Here is a 19,425-nt window from a genome sequence, read left to right on the forward strand (position 1 = left end):
GGGTAGTCCCAGAAATCTGACTTTGGACAAGCAACAGCAGGTGACTGACTGTTGTAGATGGTCTCATACCACCCTTGGGAAGCCACGCCATGGAGCTTCTGATGCTGATGGCTGATTCTAACATACGACAGCCCTTCTGTGAAACTCTGCCTCCTTCCTCTGTTCCTTTTCCTGAAGGTTGCCCTACTTCTCTCTTGGAACAAATGAGAGGAAGATAGCATGTGTCAAAGGCTCTCATCCTTTGAACCTCCGGGGCTGGAAACTATTCGTATCTGTTGTGTGACTCAAGGGTCCCGGTTTCAGATATGCCGGCAATGCCTCCACAGGACTCCCCTGAATAACGGCCTCATTTACCAAGCTGGCAGAAAGGCCTTTCCAGACTTCAGCACGACTCTCACATCTGGATCACTAAACAAAGCTGTATAGTTTTCCAGATGGCCTTCTCGTTAAGGGCTTGAAGAAAGCGTGGTCTCCGTTCTTGGCCAGCTCGTGGCCCGTCTCCTCGATCACAGGTTTGGTGCACTTGTGTAGCCAACTTCTTTACCATGTGTGACACCGTGGTCCTTGCTGCTTCTCCAGCACCGCATAAGTCACGAGGACACCAGAACCTCCGCAGTATCATTGACCTCACAAACGCGGAAATCATCAGCAGGCATGACATTTCCATTAACAGCACCAGCTTGGGTGCCCACCCGCCAGGCGCCAGGAACCGGTGACTTAGACAGGAGTAAGGGATGGCCTCGGACCCTAAGAAACGTGCAGGGCGGTGGAGCTTCAGACACATGAACGGTGAGCCATAGCACAGAACCGTGCTCCAGGACAGAACAAAATAAATGTCACAGCACCCACTACTGAACGGAGGGAGAAAGCACAGAGGAGGGACAGCCCTGGAAGAGAAGGCCTCGCCGAATAGGTGACTCTGAACTAGACTGTGAAGGATGAGAAGTGTATCAAATGCAAAGGGGATGGAAACGGTTAACTACAGGATAAGTTTAATGAGGCCGAAATTAAATAAAACACTGGGTGGAAGCCTTCTGCCCCCAGAACTGTTTGAAGTCTGTTCTGAGTTGATGGGCCTTGAGTCCTCACCGACCTGTTTTCCTTAAAGTGTTTAAGTCCATGAATGTAGATGCCAGGGAAACACACCCCAGGAGTTTTCAGCCAGAGCTGCGCTTCTTGAAGTTTCTTCTTGAGCTTTTGAAGGCCTCACCCCAGGCCTGATGAATCAGAATTTGGGGCGCTGGGGCCACGGCAAGTCAGAAGTCTGTCCTTGCTTTGTCACCAGTCTTCCATAAGCTCAAAAAAGGAATCTCTCCTTCCTCAAAATTCCAGATCCATCGGCTTGCTACATGCGGAGCAAGTGGAAATGGGGAGAGATTTGCTAAGAAGGTTGCGGCTTCTCGTGGCTTCTATTCAGCCTCTCACAGAATGGACAGGAACCAGTTGTGGGCTAACCTGCGAGGATTCAACTCAAACTCCCAGTCACTGGATTCTTAAAAACCTGCATTTTAACACCGCTGCCTGGGTTGACAAAACCAGCCTCCTGTCAAAAGAGAGAAGTTTCTGTAGCCCAAACAGGGCCACTCCAGCGTGACTGTGCATTGCACAATGTTACGGGCACCCTTCCCGTTGTTGACATTGCTGATTTGTCTCTTTATTATGACAGTTTTCTGGCAGGCGCAAGTGAAATGTCCCGAGGAAGGGGCGCCTTCCTGGTTTGCACGGCAGCACCGAATGGGCCAGCCGTGGCCCCGGAAATAGAAAGCGGTGTTTTCGGCGTGGCCCATCACCTTTTTGTGTGGATCCCTCAATAGCATGGCTGATCCACGATGCTCACCAGCATCATAAGGCAATAATGCCACATCTCTGTTTTCTTTCCCACTGTAGGGGAGAGGACTTGTATGAGAAGCCCACAGTTGGTCAAATTACATTCCTTGTAGCTTTCCTCCTGGACCTGTCGTGGGTGCCAGTAATCTGACACAAGTTTTAATTCCGTTCCATAAACAGTTATTGAGTATCTCATACAAGCTATACTTCAAAAATCTGAGAGACGCAGGAATTGAGACTCGCTTGAATTTCTGCCCTAAAGGTGTGTATGCAAATGATCATGGAGTACTTCTGGTCCCTGTAGTACCACACAAAAAAACTAAGGGTGTATGTCAGCTTCCATTAAGAAAACCCCTTGAAAATCCATAGACTTTCATTTAAAATTGAACTGAAAGCTGTCATCGATTTTGGCCGCCTTTATTCTTTGTCTAAAAGCAAGCATGGCTGTGTCTATCCTGTTAAAAGCACCCTTAGAAAAGAGAGAGGCTGCCTCTTGGACTAGTCCAGTCTTCCCACGGGCTGCTCCCGACACTCGAGTCTCCTGTTACACTGACTGTGTTTCCAGGTTCTTCTTTCTTGCATCCGGCTCTTGGTGAGATTTTGAAGCCTCTCCATGGCCAGCTCCTGGGATTTCTCAGAACCTTCACCTCTCCTCATCAACCATGTGCCTTTGATCACAGAACAAATCCAGTATGCGTTATTTTAAGTACATCCTTCCCACTCCTCTTCATCACCACCCAGACCATCAGTTTAGCCATGTGCAGCTAAGTGGGGGCCAGTCCTAATTAGAAATGTGCACAGAAGCCAGGAGCAGGTGAGATAGTGAGAGTGAGGACGAAGACATGCAGAACATTCCAGCTTACTCGCAGGGCTTGGGGCCTGGCCTGGCCTCTCTTGAAAGAGTCAGGTGTGTCCTTCTTACCTGCACAGCACACCCCCGAACAGTGGCATGGGGTTTCTGACGTAACACCCCCTCACAACCACATTGCTGGCAGAGGCATCAACATTCTGCTTTTTATGTTTGAACGCTCAGAATCCTCCTCGGTGCCTTTTTGCCTTTGCCCCTAGTCCTGCCTACTCACCCAGCCCTGTGAGTTCTTTTTTCCTCGCTCCCCTCGTCACTGGTCTCTAGCTTCTCTGACAGCATCCTAATCCAGCCGTGCATCCCCTTGTCCTTGATGGTCTGAAAAAATCTCTGTGAATATCCTCCCTGCCCTGCGTTTCCCCCTCGAGTTTCTGCTGTTTTAGCATGTGGCCAAGTAACACTTACTTGTAAACCAAAATGTCCTGCCATTTCCCCACCTGACCCGTCTTTGTCCGTTAAATCAAGTCCAAACTCTGGCCTCTTCCAGACTCGCCGTTACTGGATTTCTCTCTCCTCGCAACTACATGTCCCAGTGCTCCTTCCTACCAGGTGAGCCAGCCCAGCATTGACACTTCCTCGGGCGTCACATTCTCATCATGGACTCTTGAGTTACGCTGTGTCCGGAGCTGCAACACTCTTCTCTCTTCTCTCTAAACAAATCCAACTCTTAGTGGTCTGGCCACATCTCGTGACCTCTACTGTGAGACTTGCCCCAGTGTCCCAGCCTGCCCTGCTTTCTCCTTTCTCTGCATTCCTATAGCACACACTACCTTTGTGTAGTTTACCGATAAATAACCCTTTGCTTTGCTACTCATGGTTTATGTGGAAGATGACAGTATCATTTATTTCCCAAACTATGACACTTTGGAGAGTGAAGATGGTGCTCTTGATCATTTCCCCAGGAAAACAGGCATTTTGAACCGTCCTGGACAAATCAGGATTTACGGTTGGACATCTTGTCTTCTCAACAAGACTGCAAGCCCCTGTGGGGCGGAGACCACCTTCTAAATTTGCTTTGCCTGGTCCTCGGCGTGTGACACGGTGCCACACACATAATCAGTGATAAATAAATACAGGAAGGAAGGAAAGAGGAATGGAAAGAACGAGGCAGTCAACGTATCTCCATGGAAAATGGTGGTTTCTTAAAAATGCCAACACAGCTCTGCTACATTGGATGCACATGGAGCACAAATAATGGGATAACTACACCACTTCTCCATGACACCTCGGAGGAGGGCAGCTGAAATTCCAGAAGGCAGAATATAAGACTGAAGATGAGAAGAAACAACACCAACAGACAAGTCAGATGGTGCACAACAGTCGAGGCTGGGAGAAATCTCGTCAGTCAGAAGCATCACGGGGATCCCGAATATCAAACCCGTTTTGTCCAGTGGAGGCCCAGAAAGCTCTGACTTGTCGAGTGTCACAGATCAGCCTCCTCAGTCCGCAGTGTGGAAGCATGTCGTACTTTCATTCATACCGGAGAGCAATCCTCTTCCAGTGTTACGTATAATAATGGTATTGTGGGACTGTGACTTAAACAAACCCCACAATGGAACCCATCAGCAGGCTCAAGATGCCGGTTCCTGTTTTTGCCATCTCAGAGCTTCTTGAAACGTCAGTATGCTTATCCACCCATGTGTCTTTTTAGCACTCATCATCATGGCGACATGGTGCCTCAAAGACAGTACCAAAGAGAAGAGCACTTTTATATTGTCAGCCTCAAAACTCCCCCGTAGCCGATCTCAATTAGAGGGGGTCGTCACCATTAAGAAAGAACAGGAAACAAAAGCCTCTGAGGCATCAGCCTGTCCTGACACCCGGGGTCATCACCCTGATGTCACACCACCACACAACGCCCACAGGCCGGGAGCGGCAGGGATGGTGGCAAGCGTACTGATCCAACGACCTGAGCCTCGTAGGGGAGGCCCTGTCACTACCACTGCCCTCCTAGCTCATCGCTCTTGTTCTTCCAGCCTTAGCCATCTCTGAGTATAGGTGGTGGTGAGGAACAGGATGGTACCTGAACTTCCAGAATGTTCCCTCACTTACTCTGGTACTGTGGGTACAGCTTCCGAATTTACTGGCCAGGGTGTGAACTCAGCACCTCATGGAATGACTTCGAAAGTTCATATTGCATGAAACCTTAGCTTTATTTTTTTAAGATTTTATTTATTTATTTGAGAGAGAGCAAGCGAGAGAGCATGAGCTGGGGGAGAGGCAGACAGAGCAGGAGAAGCAGACTCCCCACCGAGCAGGGAGCCTGATGCGCGGGACTCAATATCCCAGGATCCTGGGATCATGACCTGAGCCGAAGTCAGATGCCTGACTGAGCCACGCTGGGGCCCCAGAAACCCTAGCCTTAAAAATTGAGAGAAAAACACAGTACATTGTCCTCATCATTTATATGCAGAGCAAACAAACACCCCAGCGCCCCGTGCAGCAGAGCTTGGGTAGAGGGAGAATCTGTCACTTGCCTGACTTCTTGAACCTATGGTTCTCTCAGGTCTGATCTAGAAAATACTTAAGTGAGTTATACTATTTCCAAGATGCCTTCCAAGTAGAATTTCTATAAATCTGTGATTTTTGAAACATTTTTCTTTGCCCAAAAAAGGGAGTAAATAGTAAAACACCATGACATCAAAACTGGTTATTATCCAGACCTTAATATTTCGCAGATACAATTTATTCCCTTGAAATATACCAAACACATTAAACAAACATGTGTTGTAGCAGCGAGCCAAAGGAAAGTGTTAATCATATCTCCCACTAAGTTGTGTTATAGATGAGCTCTGCTGAGGGTTCTCTTGAATCGAAGTAAATTTAAAATTAACTTTAATTTGAGAAACCACTAAAGGCACTTTCTTTTAGACAGAGATGCCATTGTAGCAAAAGGAAGACAAGGGATATTGTTCTTCTCCCCCAGACTGCTCTGGCCTCAGATCTTTGAGGATCGCTGCGATTAAACAAGATTGCCCAGACCTCAAAGTCCCACCAGTTTGGGGATCATGAAAGGAGCATTGTGGGTGTAGACTCACTCCTGACACTGCCATTAAGGTCTTGAAACACTACCTTCTCTTGGGGGAGGGGGGGAGGTGTGGGTTGGCTAATTTTTAAAGTCTCTGCCAGTTCAGAAATTCTATGGCTCAGTAATTTTAGTCCAGATTCTCAGAAGTAATCCTAGAGAATTAAATAAATATGACTGGGAATCAATTTTATGGATACCTAAGGCCCTTTTCCTTACAACAGCCAACTGAAAATTACAGCCCTGCACAGGGATCAGCACTAGGGGACAAAGAATTCAGTGGTCATTATGGTAACCCTTCACTCCGCTTGACCAGCTGACTGCCCTGCAGTCTCCTGCATAGATAATTCGGGAGGATCTTCTCATTTCATCAATGAATGCATTATTGTTTGCATTACTGTATTTTCTTGTTAACTTTAAAGATTTCATCTTTAGGTGCATTAGTCGATGAACTGTGCTGAATCTTTTGGTTAAATGAAATCCCAAATGAACTTGAGGGCTTGGTCTGATCTCAAGACCTGTGGCTATTTACTGAAGAAATTCTCTAGTTCTTTGAAGTGAAGTCACAAACCAGAGAAAACCGTTTCTCAGGTTTATTCTTTCACGAACTGCTGCCTGAGATGGGCCAGCCACCGTGCATGAGGGAGCCACCATCTCTGGCCTTGCCAAGTGCAGTCTTAGTGATCACTATATGCTGTTATTTTGAAAACCACTGGTTAAGGAGTTCAGGGGGGCCTTGCCTGAGAAGGTCGCGTTTATTTCAGCTGAGAGCCGGGGAGGGGGGCAGGTGATGGACTGACGCCTTCCCCCTGCTGCTCTTGGCAGGCAAAGTACTGCGTCTTGTCGGGGCTCCCCCCCCCCAACCCCCGAGAGTGGATGTGAGCAGCAGACTTGAGATCAGTCAGAATTGACGTCCCAGCATCGTTCTGGGAGAAACTCTCTGACTGGTTCATAGGCTGACAGAAGAATGGCATTTGTCATTTGTCCCCATTAGCAGTGGTTGTTAGGCCAGAAGGGGACATAGAATTCCTCTCCATCTTGAATGTGTTGAAGACGTTTTCCAAGATTCATTTTCTCTCCACCTTACCACTGAGGTTTAAAACAGATGTTATATTTACTTCAAACCCCCCTCTTTTATTTTTTAAGAATCAAAATATTCGGGGCGCCTGGGGGGTGCTCAGTCGGTTAAGCGTCCAAATCTTGATTCTGGCTCGGGTCATGACCTCAGGGTCCTGAGATCCAGCCCTGTGTCGGGCTCTGCTTTGGGCGTGGAGCCAGTTAAGATCCTCTCTCTCCCTTCCCTCCCTCTCTCTCTGCTCCTCCCCCTCCTTAAAAAAAAGTGAAAATGTTCTTCTGCCATCTCCTTTCTTTCTCCCTCCCACTCCAGAGTAACCTGAAGTTGGTGTGATTCTTTCTCCCTTATGTTTTTCCACATTACTGCTTAAGTGTGTGTCCATAAATCACCTCTACTACTGTCTTGTGAATTTATGAATCTACACGCACAGCCTCATACTGTACTTTTGCAACTTGGCGACCTTTTTTTTTTCAAGATTTACCCATATCAATACATTATAAATCTTGTTTATTCACTTCAACTGCTAACCACCCTATAAACACAGCAATTTCTTTCTGCAGTCTTCTGTGAAGGGACAGTTAGGTGGTTCTTGTGCACGGTCATCGATGGCGACAGTCACTTCTGCGTTTCCTGCGGCTCGTGTAGGAGTTTCTCTGGGGGACACACCGGGGAGCGGAACTGAGGATGTGAGCATCTTCAGCTTCATTAAGCATTTTGCCAAATGGCTCTCTCATGTGACACATCACTCACCTATCCACCAGCAACGAATAAGAAATCCTATTTTTCCTCATTCTTGCCAACATGTGATTGGTGTTAACAAACTTCAATTTTTGCACGTCTGATTGGTCTCAAGCGGCACCCCCGTGGTGGATTCCCTGATTATTAAGAAGGTTGACCATCATTTCATATTTACTACTATTTGGTGAATTTCCATCCTTTTCCTATCTCTCCAATAGGCTGCTGTAGTCTTATTGACATCTATGAATTCTTTTGTCAGTTGCATCTGTAACAAATGTTTTATTTTCTCACCTGTGAATACTCTGCATATGACCTCTTTTATCACACCAAAGTTTAGATTTAACAACCAGATAGACTACCTTATGCTTTTTTTTTTTTTTTTTTTTGGTGCCCGTTTTAAGAAATTCTCCCTACCGTGATGATATATAATGGTATTCCTGATTTTTTTTTCCCCCAACAAAGTTTTAAAGTTTTATCTTTTATATTCAGATCTTTCATCCCCTTGGAATTTCCTTTTGCCTAAAATGTGAGGGAAGGGGCGCCTGGGTGGCTCAGTTGGTTAAACGACTGCCTTCGGCTCAGGTCATGATCCTGGAGTCCCGGGAGCGAGTCCCGCATCGGGCTCCCTGCTCAGCAGGGAGTCTGCTTCTCCCTCTGACCCTCCTCCCTCTCATGCTCTATCTCATTCTCTCTGTCTCAAATAAATAAAAATTAAAAAAAAAATCTTTAAAATGTGAGGGAAGGATTTAATTTGTTTTTTTCTCTGGGCACTCAATCATTTTAACACCATCCTCTTTTTTTACATGAATTGTAATTCCCCCTTGGTGCTATATTGAGCTCGCACTTTCCCTGTTCACACTTGGTCTTTTGTCCCCCTCTTAGCCAGTGCTACGGTTTTCATTGGTTTGTCATTACAGGAGTTCCCAGTATCTCCTCCCCACCTCCCCTCTGTGCTCAGTGCTCTTCTTCCTTAGCTACGACCTATAGCAATTCTTTGACTGAGGGTCTGTGTGGTGTGTTATTTCAGTCTCTGTTCTGATCATTTCTCTATTTCACCCTCACTGAGGAATGATGAGGAGTCCAGTGGGGTACTGTGTTCTAGACTGAGGGTTGTTTTTGCAGAGCAATTTGAAAACATCCCACTGTCTTCGAGATTTTGTTGCTGTTTTCAGTCTGTGGTTCTTTTGTAGATAACCTGTCTTTTCTGTCTAGTTGCTTTTAAGATCTCTTTGCCTTTGGTATTCTCTGTTTTCTTTATTATAAGTCTAGGTATATATTTTTATTAATTTGCTTGGTTGCCTAATTTGTAATTGTGATAGTAGGGCTTGGTAGTCATTCATGTGTGATCGATGGTGGATTAAGAATCAGGCTTTGCTTGAGGCACCTGGGTGGCAGTAGTCAGTTGGGCTTCCGACTCTTGATTTCAACTCAGGTCTTGATCTCAGGGTCGTGAGATCAAGCTCTGCATTGGGCTCCACGGTGGAGCTTACTTAAAAAAGAAGAAGAAGAAGAAGAATCAGGCTCTATTCCAGTGTGTATAAAATGTTCTCTGCAAGAAGGCTCTTTTAGTCTCAAAACACAGTGTCACTAACATTCCTTTAGGAAGAAGCTGTTTTGCGAGGCTGCAAAATAGAAACGCTCTTGACCTGCCTGCTCTGCCTCCCTTCCTCCCAAGCGACACTTGCCAGTCTCTCTGACTCTCTTCTCTCTGCACATCTGTTCCGTCTCCTTGCCAGCTGGCTTCCTCCACTTGGTTTCTGCCCACCACAATTCTGGCTTGCAAGGTGTGCCGGGTCCACTCACGCCGTGAGGTCTCAGCTTTGCCCACTACTGCTCAAGCCTCATCCTCTCATTGCTTGCTATTCTGAGAAGCTCATCCTTTTGTGTAGTCCGTGGCCTGGCTTCCCTTAGGCCAAGTGCCCATCACTGCTGTGGCCAAGCTGAGGGCACAGGTATGAAACATTCCTGCCCGCTTTGGCAGTAGGGGCTGGGTCAGGGGGGCGGTTTCCCAGAGGCATCCTTGAGCTTGGCCGGCCCCACACCGTCCAGGTGCCTTTGCTTCAACTCAAACCTTCTGTTGAGTTTTTCATTCTAGCACCTTGATTCCAAAAAGTGAGAGTACTGAGTTATGACATCAGATGTTTCAGATACTAGAAAGATAATCCCCCCTTACACATTAATTAATTGCATCGTAGCTTATTGATCAGTCCCTTGTAGGTTTAGTTATTGTGAGCAGGTGTCTCAGGCATGAACCCCTGGGTGGTCTGATACAATCAGAGTTTTGAAGCTACACAGCCGAAGGCCCATCCCTACACCAGTAGAACTTGTCCGAGATCTGGAGCATCAGAACACCATGCACCATCCGCCAGCCCTTCTTCTAGCTCTTTCCCTTTCTCTCCTAGTACCTTAACTTTCCCATTTCTTGTGACTTTAATAAATTAATGAAATGGGTATCAAGCCTATGACTTGTGGATTTCAGCTGTCCCCAGGAATTTGGGAAATGAAGCACTATATTATCATCAAAGAAAATATATTCTCTATTAGGTCCATATAAAATTTGGACCAAAGTCCTCAGTCTGAGTTGAAAATACCTGTAGACCCACCCTCCCCAAGGCCCACTCTCCTTCTCCCTTCCTTGTCTCAGGCCAACGGATCCCTTTGATCTGGAGGGGAGGTGATCTCACAGACCTGCCTTGTCCTCTCCCTTCTTGTCCCCATGCTTCTGTTTTGTGTAGATGAAAGTAAGACCGATGTTCACAACATTAACTTAGCTATTGATTTGCTTATATTTAGAATTCAATCATTATTCTTCTACGAAATCTATGTGCTCATATATAACTTTAAATTAAAAATTAAATAATTTATGTGGAAAATAATCCCTATTAGCCGTGTGGTCTGGGACCGGTTACTTAACCCGCCTGTACTTTGATTTTGTCTCTAAGGCAGGATCACAACACCTGCACCATCAGGTTACGGCGACCATTAAATGAAATAGATCTATAACGTGCTTAGCTCATGGGAAGCTCCACATAATAGTTTTAAAAGAGTAAAGGGAAGAGGGGGCCGTGGGAGGGTGCTGGTGGTCTTCGGGTTGCTCACATGTGAGGAGGGGGGACGTGGGCAGCCTGCAGGGAAACCTCATCCGCTCCCCCTGCAGGCTGGGCCCAGGGTTCCCTTTCCTTGGCACAGCCCCAAGACCCGACCACAGAGAGAGCTCTTTCCACTGGTCCCTGGCCCCTCTCGTGCTCTGGGAGATGGGCGGGGGCCGGGAGGACCTGGCGCCTTCAGTTTGGCTTGACAGCCACCTTGATGGCCACTTGTCTGTTTGACCATAACTTAAAACTGCGTCATCAGATCAGAACTTGGGCTCTCTCTGCTGGCAGCTGTAGCCTCGTCTGAAGGTGCCACAGAGAAACTGAAGCTCTGCAGGTCTCCTGCTTCTCCAAGTGTCTGTGCGATCCAGTGACTTCCTTTAAAAGTCCACCCCATGCTCTGCTTTTCCCAGCATAGGGAGCCAGAAAAATCCAAAGGAAAGGTCCGCTAGGAACCACCGCGTGAACAGATAGCTGTTTGGGGAACACGGCCAATCTACTGTGTTCTCAGCATGGCACATTCAGACACGCCGTACACCCGCTTGTTCATTGGTGATTACATTAAATGCTGCGTTTCCCAGGGAAGGATCTGCTCAGCCACCACCAGCTTATTCATTATTTATATACAATTAAAGGGCACGGTTCACATGAACACAAGCATATGAGAAAAGTCATTATTCATGTACAGATCAAATTGAACATTTGTCATTTCCCTAGTGACTTAACATACTCTTTGTACCTTGGGACCTCAAATTATATTAAGCACAAGGGATGCTTTAACTCTTTTATTTAGTCTAATTGTTGGCTTTAATCCGCTTGCTCGGATTATTCGGACTTGTTTAAAATTAGTCCTTGCTTCTCCTTAATATATGAAAATAGAAAAAGAGGGAAATTTCGTTTTAGTACCTATTGCATTCTAAGGATGAATGCAAATTGTTCTATGATTCTTAATGACCCACCATTAACATAGTAGGAAGCCCAGTGCATTAATGCAATGCCTCTTTTCACATCATTACTCCTAATGGAACTGTTACCAGGATAATAGCTTGACCTTTAGCTATAGATTCAGACAGCAGAATATATTCTGCTTACTCGATACCTCTATTCACATAGCATATTGAGCATTTTCGGATCAATACAATGACAATCTTTTGGCCTCGTTCTAAGGCCTCATCTGCGCATGTAACAGAGAATAGGATTTCATCTTCAGTAGATAGATCCAAGTTAAAAGTCTCTTTTACATTTGAATGTAATCCATGAAATAGAACGTCAGTAATACGCCCAGTGGAAATATTTGTTGGTATAGATATTTTCCGAGAAGCCTAATGCTGTGCCTTCAAAGGTCTTAGACACAGACCCAGAAGACAAAGATTTCCCTGGCTTCTTTTTATTGTAACCGGATAAATTTTAACTGAAAGGAGAAAGAAGAAATAGAAATTATTGCCTTTTTAGCGGGTGACAGAATATTTGAGCCCAAGATAAGCTTAGAAGGATCTGCTTGCAAGTCCCTCACAGAGTGGGAGAAAACACTCCAGAGCCTTCCCTTTGGTTCTCCTAAACTTGGTCATTGACATGCGTGGTTGCTGGGGGTCATTTTGATGTTGGCATAACCCACAGTGACTTTGTAATTTCGAACCACTGTTTTCTAGTGTGTGCTAATTTAGACACATGCATTTCACAATCTAAGAAAAGAGGGGTTGCTATGGAAATTAATTATACAAATAAGGTCACAGGGAGGGAAATGTTTACCTGGTAAGATGATATATTCAGTCATTTTTGTGGTACACATTTTCATATAAACTAACAGTGTGCTAAATGCAATTATTTTCTTTCTGTTAAAATAGAACTTCGAGAACCTTTTGGCAGTTCTCTGATCAGCAAATGTTATTGTTGGCATTTGGATATAATATAGCCTTTTTTTTTTTTTTAAAGATTTTATTTATTTATTTGACAGAGAGATAGACAGAAGAGCACAAGCAGAGGGAGTGGCAGAGGGAGAGGGAGAAGCAGGCTCTGCACTGAGCAGGGAACCCGATGCAGGACTCGATCCCAGGACCCTGAGATCACGACCCGAGCCAAAGGCAGACGCTTAACCATCTGAGCCACCCAGGCGCCCTAGCCTTTTTTAACTGTATTCCATGAATTAAAACTTTCTAAGTAGTCTAAATTCATGAGCTATTGTATCTGCTGCCATTAGAAACAAAACTGGAAAATATGTGTGTTCATCAAATATTTATTGACTTCTTGCTTAGTACAGGGCACTGTGGTCGGTGCTTTGAGGGAGACAAGATAAATGAGGACCCTTGAAGTGGTCTCCGATCTGGTGTAGGAGATTCAAGAGCACACCTGCCCCTGGGGATATCACTTCGTCTGCCTCCCTCCCGAGTAGAGACCGCTGGCTTGCTCATGCCCACAGGCCATATACTGGACAGCCAGGTTGACATTCTCCCCGATCCTCAGTTCTGCTTCCTAATCACCTCCCTTCCTCTGCTCGGCTGGGGCTGGGGTGGACCCTTTCCACCAAGGCTCTTATCACAGCTGCACGCTTTCCTCTCCCTCCCAGGTCCTGCTGGCACCTTGAGTGACTTCACTGTCCTCAGGAAAGATCCTGACCCCCTAGCCGCCTCACGTCCAGACCTCATCCACAGTGGCCACACCGTAGCATCCTCATACAGAGCTGCCGCGCCGCTGATGCCTTCCTCTCCGGCGTGATACTCTCAATTGCCCTCACTCTATGACACCTCCTTGCCAACCCCACTGATACTCCTTTCCCTGATCCCCATAAGTTTTTCCAAGCGTCTGGGCCTTTTTCTGGCTTTGCTTCCTTCCCAGATTTGGGTAGGGACAGGAGGAGTGAAGAAAGCAGAGGTAATGAAGGCCAGCTGGCATCTGCAAGCACTTTATGTCCCTGTCCTCCTGCCAGAACCGTCCAGCAGAATCCCGACCTGGACCAGTCCTATCATCCAGTGGCGCCACTCCTAGCTCGGAGCTGCAAGGTGCCACGGGCCTGTTGCCACCACAGGCGCATAGGCTTCTCTTCTGCTCGGCATCCTCACGTCCTCAGTCTGCTGCTCTCCTCTTCCTCTTCTTCTCAGAAGCAATCCCAGACATTGCCCACACTCTCCCTGCCCCTTGCCACTGAGTCACTGAGGTCCCAGGAGTGACTGCTCCAACCTAGACCACTTCTAAATCCACCCCAGCTCCCATTCCCTCTGGGCGCAGAGGGGGAAGTCTTCCTCCTGTTCAAGGGCAGCCCCATTTCCACATCCTACCACCTCGGTTCTTCCGGCGTGGTTCCTGTGACTGTCTCCTTCCTTCTCCTGGATCCTGCCTTCTCCAGAATGTAAACCATGCTCACGTCTCCCCAGCCTGCAGCGCCACCCACGGGCCCCTCTTCCCTTCCTTCTCCCCAACTGAACCCGGTTTTTCTGGAATGTCATCTGTGGCCACCCCACTTCTCCCTTGAGGAGCTCCAGTGACACTTGGCAAAAGGCTGGGCCTGACCCTCTCTTCTGCGCTTCAGACTGTTGTCCCTTGTCTTCGTTAGGCCACTCACTGGTCCTTACGAGACCGCACTTCCCGGTTCTCCTGACTTCGCCAGTCCTGTGTCTTCTTCACTTTCCGGCTGGGGTTCCCTCTGGCTCTGTGCTTGGCCCAGCGCTCTGTTCATTCCATATGCTCTCCCTTTCTCCCGTATTCCCCAGGTCACAGGATACCGGGCCAGTCACCCCCATCACTTTCACTCTAATGTTTGAATGGGCCTGGTCCCCACTATTTTATCCATACCAAGTATTAGCTTTTTAACATTGTTTTTCTGAGTTAGTAGATATAAAGTGTGTTTTGCAGTTCTTTGGCTTATATATTGGCTGACCATTTCTCCTAGATACACTTTGTCCATTTATCTATAGAGACTTTGGAAGTTTTTCTTTTATTTGAATGAACTTTTTTTTCTTATTTTGGTGGTAGATATTGAACCTCTTCAGTCATATTTAGCGCATCCAGCTTTTCTCATTCTGATGAAATGCTTCTTTTTCATTCAGTAGAAGTTTTACAGTTTTATAGAGTCGAATCTGTCAACATTTTCCCTTGCTCTTTCTTTTTAAAAGAAACCTTTAAAACATTAAAACTGCCAGTATTTTAAATACCACGAAGGCAGGGTGAGCTGACCGCATGCTAGGTCTCTTGCTTGCAGGGAGCGAGTTGCACAGATGGGGTGTGAAAGCGCCCAGGACGGAGGGAAGCAGAACTGTCCACAGCAGCGCCGGGATGGGCAGCCACACACTGCGCGCCTTTCGAGAAGGCCACCGTCCTGTCTCCCTCGTGTCCTGTCACGACCCCCTCCGTGGTCCCCCACGTGCTCACCGGGCAGCATTCCCCTGGGTGCTGGCACAACATGCCAGAGGCTGACTCGCTGTCCAGCTGGGACTCTCACTAAGACACATCTGCATTTTTTTTTTAAGATTTTATTTATTTATTTGAGAGAGAGAAAGAGAGAGAGCATGAGAGGGGGGAGGGTCAGAGGGAGAAGCAGACTCCCTGCCAAGCAAGGAGCCCAATGCGGGACTCGATCCCGGGACTCCAGGATCATGACCTGAGCCGAAGGCAGTCGCTTAACCAACTGAGCCACCCAGGCGCCCGACACATCTGCATTATTAAGCGAGTACTGACTGAGTTCGTGGGAAGCACCATGGGAATGCCATCTTTTTGTGTCATCTTGCATTGTGTGTGATCTTGCCTAAGATTCAATTTACCAACAGTAATAATCCACTGGCTGAATTTTGTCATGGTGTCAGCGGACCCCGAGGAAGCACTTTCTCCTCTGCCCGTAAGACATATATACACGGATGTGGAACAGATAGAAAGAGCGGTTCCATATAGCCAGTTGCGTTCTGAGGCACCATCCAGTGTATGTGAGCGGGGTCCTGCCAGCCTCCATCTTTACCAAGGAAACGTCATAATATAGACGTTGAAGATACCCACTTTTAGAAATACACTTTTTTTTTTTTCTTCTTGGGATATATTCCTATTTCAGATCTGCATGGTTTTATTTAAGTGTTTAACAATATTTCATATTTTCTCTCAGTCTTCACAGAAAAGTACTGCACTGCTAACCACGTGGATAAACTTCCTGGCCCGAGAGACTGGGTGCAGATTCTGCAGGATCAAATCAAACTGGCCAGAAGAAGGTTAAAAAGAGGCTCAGGTATGAATCAGCTGCTGGAAGAGAGTCATCAGCAGCCCTTTCCTGAATTCTCAGATGTGGCAAAGTACAATCCTCTGCTTTAGGGCACTTTTTTGCCTTTTGTCTTTTGAAGGAAAAGTTCTATAGAATGTGCCGTGGTTTTGCATTTTAAAGTCTTACTCCAGTGAGTTTTGAAATTCACCTGAAGATTAAGTAGTAAACATTATTATGTCAGACCATTTACGTTTTACTAGTACAAATGAAGAAGACTGCTCATCTCGTTCATGGCCTTGTGTGTCTTCCCTGTGAGGCTGGGTCTCTCTTTTGTGATCTGCTTTTATTTGCTTGAGTTTTGTTTGTTTGGAGCTGCGTGACTTTATAAAAAGTACCAGTTGCTTGAAGTAAAAAAACAAAACAAAACAAAAAAAACAATTCTTCTACCAGCAACACCACATGAAATAGACAAAGGGGTTTTAAGTCACATAGATATTTTTCAAATCTGGCTTTGGCAGTTCTGAGATGATTTTACCCAGGAACGTGAATACCAGTTGAATTATGACTATTTACATTTGGTCATTTGAGGTCTCAAATGACAGTGGGCCGATATACCAGTGAAGCATTCCTTTGAGGTCAGTTTTCTGCCATCGTGTAAGAATAATCATCTCTAGGAGGCCACAAACCTCTAGATGTTATTTTTTAAACCAACAGAAGATTCCGATCAAACCTCAGGCCGCCTGGCCTGCTCAGAGCCTCCGTGCTTCTGTAGCAGGGAGTGCGGGTTTCGGGGCAGCTTCCAGATGCTGCCTGCCACACAGCTGGCTGGAATGGAGGCCCGGAGAAGAGCAGAGTAGCAGCGCATGTGCAGGGGCTGGGGTCTGCACCAGACCCCGCGCGTGCGCTCCCAGGGTCCCCGGAACAGTGACCGGCCCCCGGGGAAAGCTCCCGGCACAGGCTAGGAACGCCCTCAGTGCAGTGAGACACAGGCAGCAAGGGACCGACCGAGTGCATCTTCAGGGTGAAAAACCTTACAGCTCTCTCTTCTGTAAAGTAGCTATCAGGACTCCAAAGTATTTAGCCACAGATGATTTTTTTTTTTAATTAAAATCTTCCCTTCCTCTTTTTTTCCCCCATTTGCTCCCTTTTACACGCATTGACACTCTTCATAAAGAGCAGTGGACTACTGACATTTGTCGGCAGTAGAAACGTAGTGTTGCATTAGGCAGTAAGTTGTAGTGGAGTCCAGACCTGGCTTTCGGGTCTCTCCTCTGCTCCTCAGCAGCCCTGTGCCTCGGGCAAGTCACTCCAGCTTCCCAGTCCTCAGTGTCTCTATCACGAAGGGACAGAAAAAGCCTGCTTCGCAGTTGTCACGAGGTTCCAGACGTATGTCCTACGTAAATGTCTCCATAAACAAAACTAGTGTGCCCCGCGGTCCCCCCTGCTCCTGTTGTCCCTGCATAACTGCTAGTTACGTACGCTCTTTGCGCCTGCGCAGGTTTTCGGGCTTGGATGATAAATAAATCATACACTCGCCCTTCCCCCAGGGCTCTCCTTTTCCTCTGCCTTCTTTTTCTTAATCGACAAATCACCGCAAATGAATGCAGCGGGGGCACTCTGCAAAGAACAGGTCTGACTTCCCAGCTCTGATCTGCCACTTCCGAATTCCTGGGACCTTAGCTGAGCCTCAGGCTCTCCATTCGTATAACAGGGCTAATACTTGTCTCAGGGCTGTTTTCAGAGCTAGAATCAGACAATGTTAAGTATTGCCACTAATATAGGGCTGACACGTAATGCTCAAAAAATGTTCATGCCCTTACCCTCCTTCCCTTGGCCAACCCCAAACAAAGCAGAACTATTCCTTTATCCCTGCCATTTCTTAAAACCACCACTGTCTCTTTCTCCTGGACGGTGTTGGTCAGATTTCCTCCCAAAGGGTTTGCCTTGCCTGAGTTGGCTTCCCCGTCCCTGTTCACTTCAGAACCCATTACCTTTGCCCCCTGGCCCCACCCCCGTACAGAAACTCCTGCTGCATTTGGGTGGGATGATCAGATTCGCTTTCTGTTTACATTAACACTCCACTTGACCTGCTTGTTGATTTTGACTCCATGGGATCTCTTCCCTTGGGCTCTGGGGCCTCCCTGTCTTTGCTTCTCCTCCCCGTTCTCCCACACTGCCTTCGGGTTAGTCCACAGCCCCCACTTCCTGGGCCCACCTCCGAAACCCAGCGGCTTGCTTTCCATTCTTGGTGCTGTTGTTATTCTAACACCTCACCCAGGACTTGAACCGTCCCACCATCGATGGCTCACCAGTGTGCAGCTCCAGACATGTCTGTGTCCCAGGACCCTAGACTTCATTCTCTGAGAATTAGATACTTCCTCTAGCTTCTGGTCTTCCCCAGCTACAACCCCTTCTGCACACCCCCTTCAGCATGGCAGGCGCGGTCCTTGACAGCCAGCCCCACCCTCCTTGCCCACTTCCTCCCCTGCCATGGGCCTGGAGGCGGGCCCGGCCCTTCTCCTGCCCCCACCTCACCAGACGCCTCCCTGTTCTTAACTGTGCTGGGCTCTCTGCCCGGGAAACAGCACCTCCTCTTGTCACAGATCTTAAAGGACACTTCCTCCTGGAGTCTTCATAGGTGGCCCAGCTCTTTGGTCTTCTGCCACCAGAATAATGGCACTCCAGTCTCCTCCACCAACCCTGAGATCCCCAGGAGCAGGGTACATCTGAGTCATGTTTCCATCCCATGTGTGTGGCACATCGTGGACACACAAGACTATTTGGTGAATGAACAGAACAAATCAGTCAGTGGAAAAGAAGAGTCAGTAATCCACAACGAAAAGGTCTTATCGTTCAGCTCATCCTGGTCACATGAGATCTTGGATAATATTCTATCAGTTCCTTACTTGACATTCAAATACTTATGCCATGGCCCCCAGAATCCACAGGATGGCAACATCCCTGAGCTCTGTCCCTGGGGACGAGGTCCCTAGGATTCCTGGGGACCCCTATGGTGCTCACGTGGTCGTCCTTGAGTTCCCCTTCTTTCCTCCTCCTCAAGCACGTTCTCTCATTTCCTTCTCTGCACCCTACCTCCTTAGTCCCCTCCTGATTTCCTCTCTTCTCCCTTCCTCCCCCCAAAGGTTCAGAGTCTTGAGTCACAGTGGCCTGACCTCACTCAGGGTAGATTCACTGAATAATACTTAGGAAGATTAACTCCCCTGGTGGGTCTCTCACCTCTTCTTATGCTAAAGGTTTTCTGCCTCAGCCTTACTTGCCTCACAAAGGCCCCTTTTTATTACTTCAGCCTCCTTAGACTTCAGGCTCCAGGAAAGGGTTGGGGGGAAAGGGTCACAGTTGAATGACGGGTGTTAACAATGACAACTGTCCAGTAGAGTACACAGCAAATCACCCCTTACTGAGCCCCGATGCCCTGTTGGGTGCTGTGTCTCCTCGGTTTCATATCCCAAGTGAAATTTCATTTATTAAGCCTGAATGGTATCTTTGCTAGTATACAGTATTAAGTTGGTCTTGTGTTGCTGAAATTCTACCTTGGCGATCTTGACTGTTTGGGTATGTAGGAACTTCATTTGCCTATTGGGGAATTGTTGAGGCCCAAAAAACAGA

The 19,425-nt window shown here is 47.2% G+C and overlaps 1 protein-coding gene across 13 annotated transcripts in view; it reads left to right on the forward strand.

Annotated features, from left to right (window-relative positions):
* The window catches only part of BEND7 (BEN domain containing 7), a 79,882-nt gene that overhangs the window by 50,083 nt on the left and 10,374 nt on the right, over positions 1–19,425 (forward strand). For 12 of the 13 annotated variants that reach the window (XM_064592050.1, XM_064592051.1, XM_064592044.1 and 9 more), the window contains one exon: positions 15,706–15,825. In XM_064592050.1, the coding sequence (XP_064448120.1) occupies positions 15,706–15,825 (120 nt within the window). The other variant, XM_064592053.1, reaches the window with a different exon arrangement.

This window comes from Mirounga angustirostris, unplaced genomic scaffold (assembly GCF_029215605.1).
Source record: "Mirounga angustirostris isolate CCGP_5_RB_7025 unplaced genomic scaffold, mMirAng1.0.hap1 SCAF_5, whole genome shotgun sequence".
Classification (NCBI taxonomy): domain Eukaryota; kingdom Metazoa; phylum Chordata; class Mammalia; order Carnivora; family Phocidae; genus Mirounga; species Mirounga angustirostris.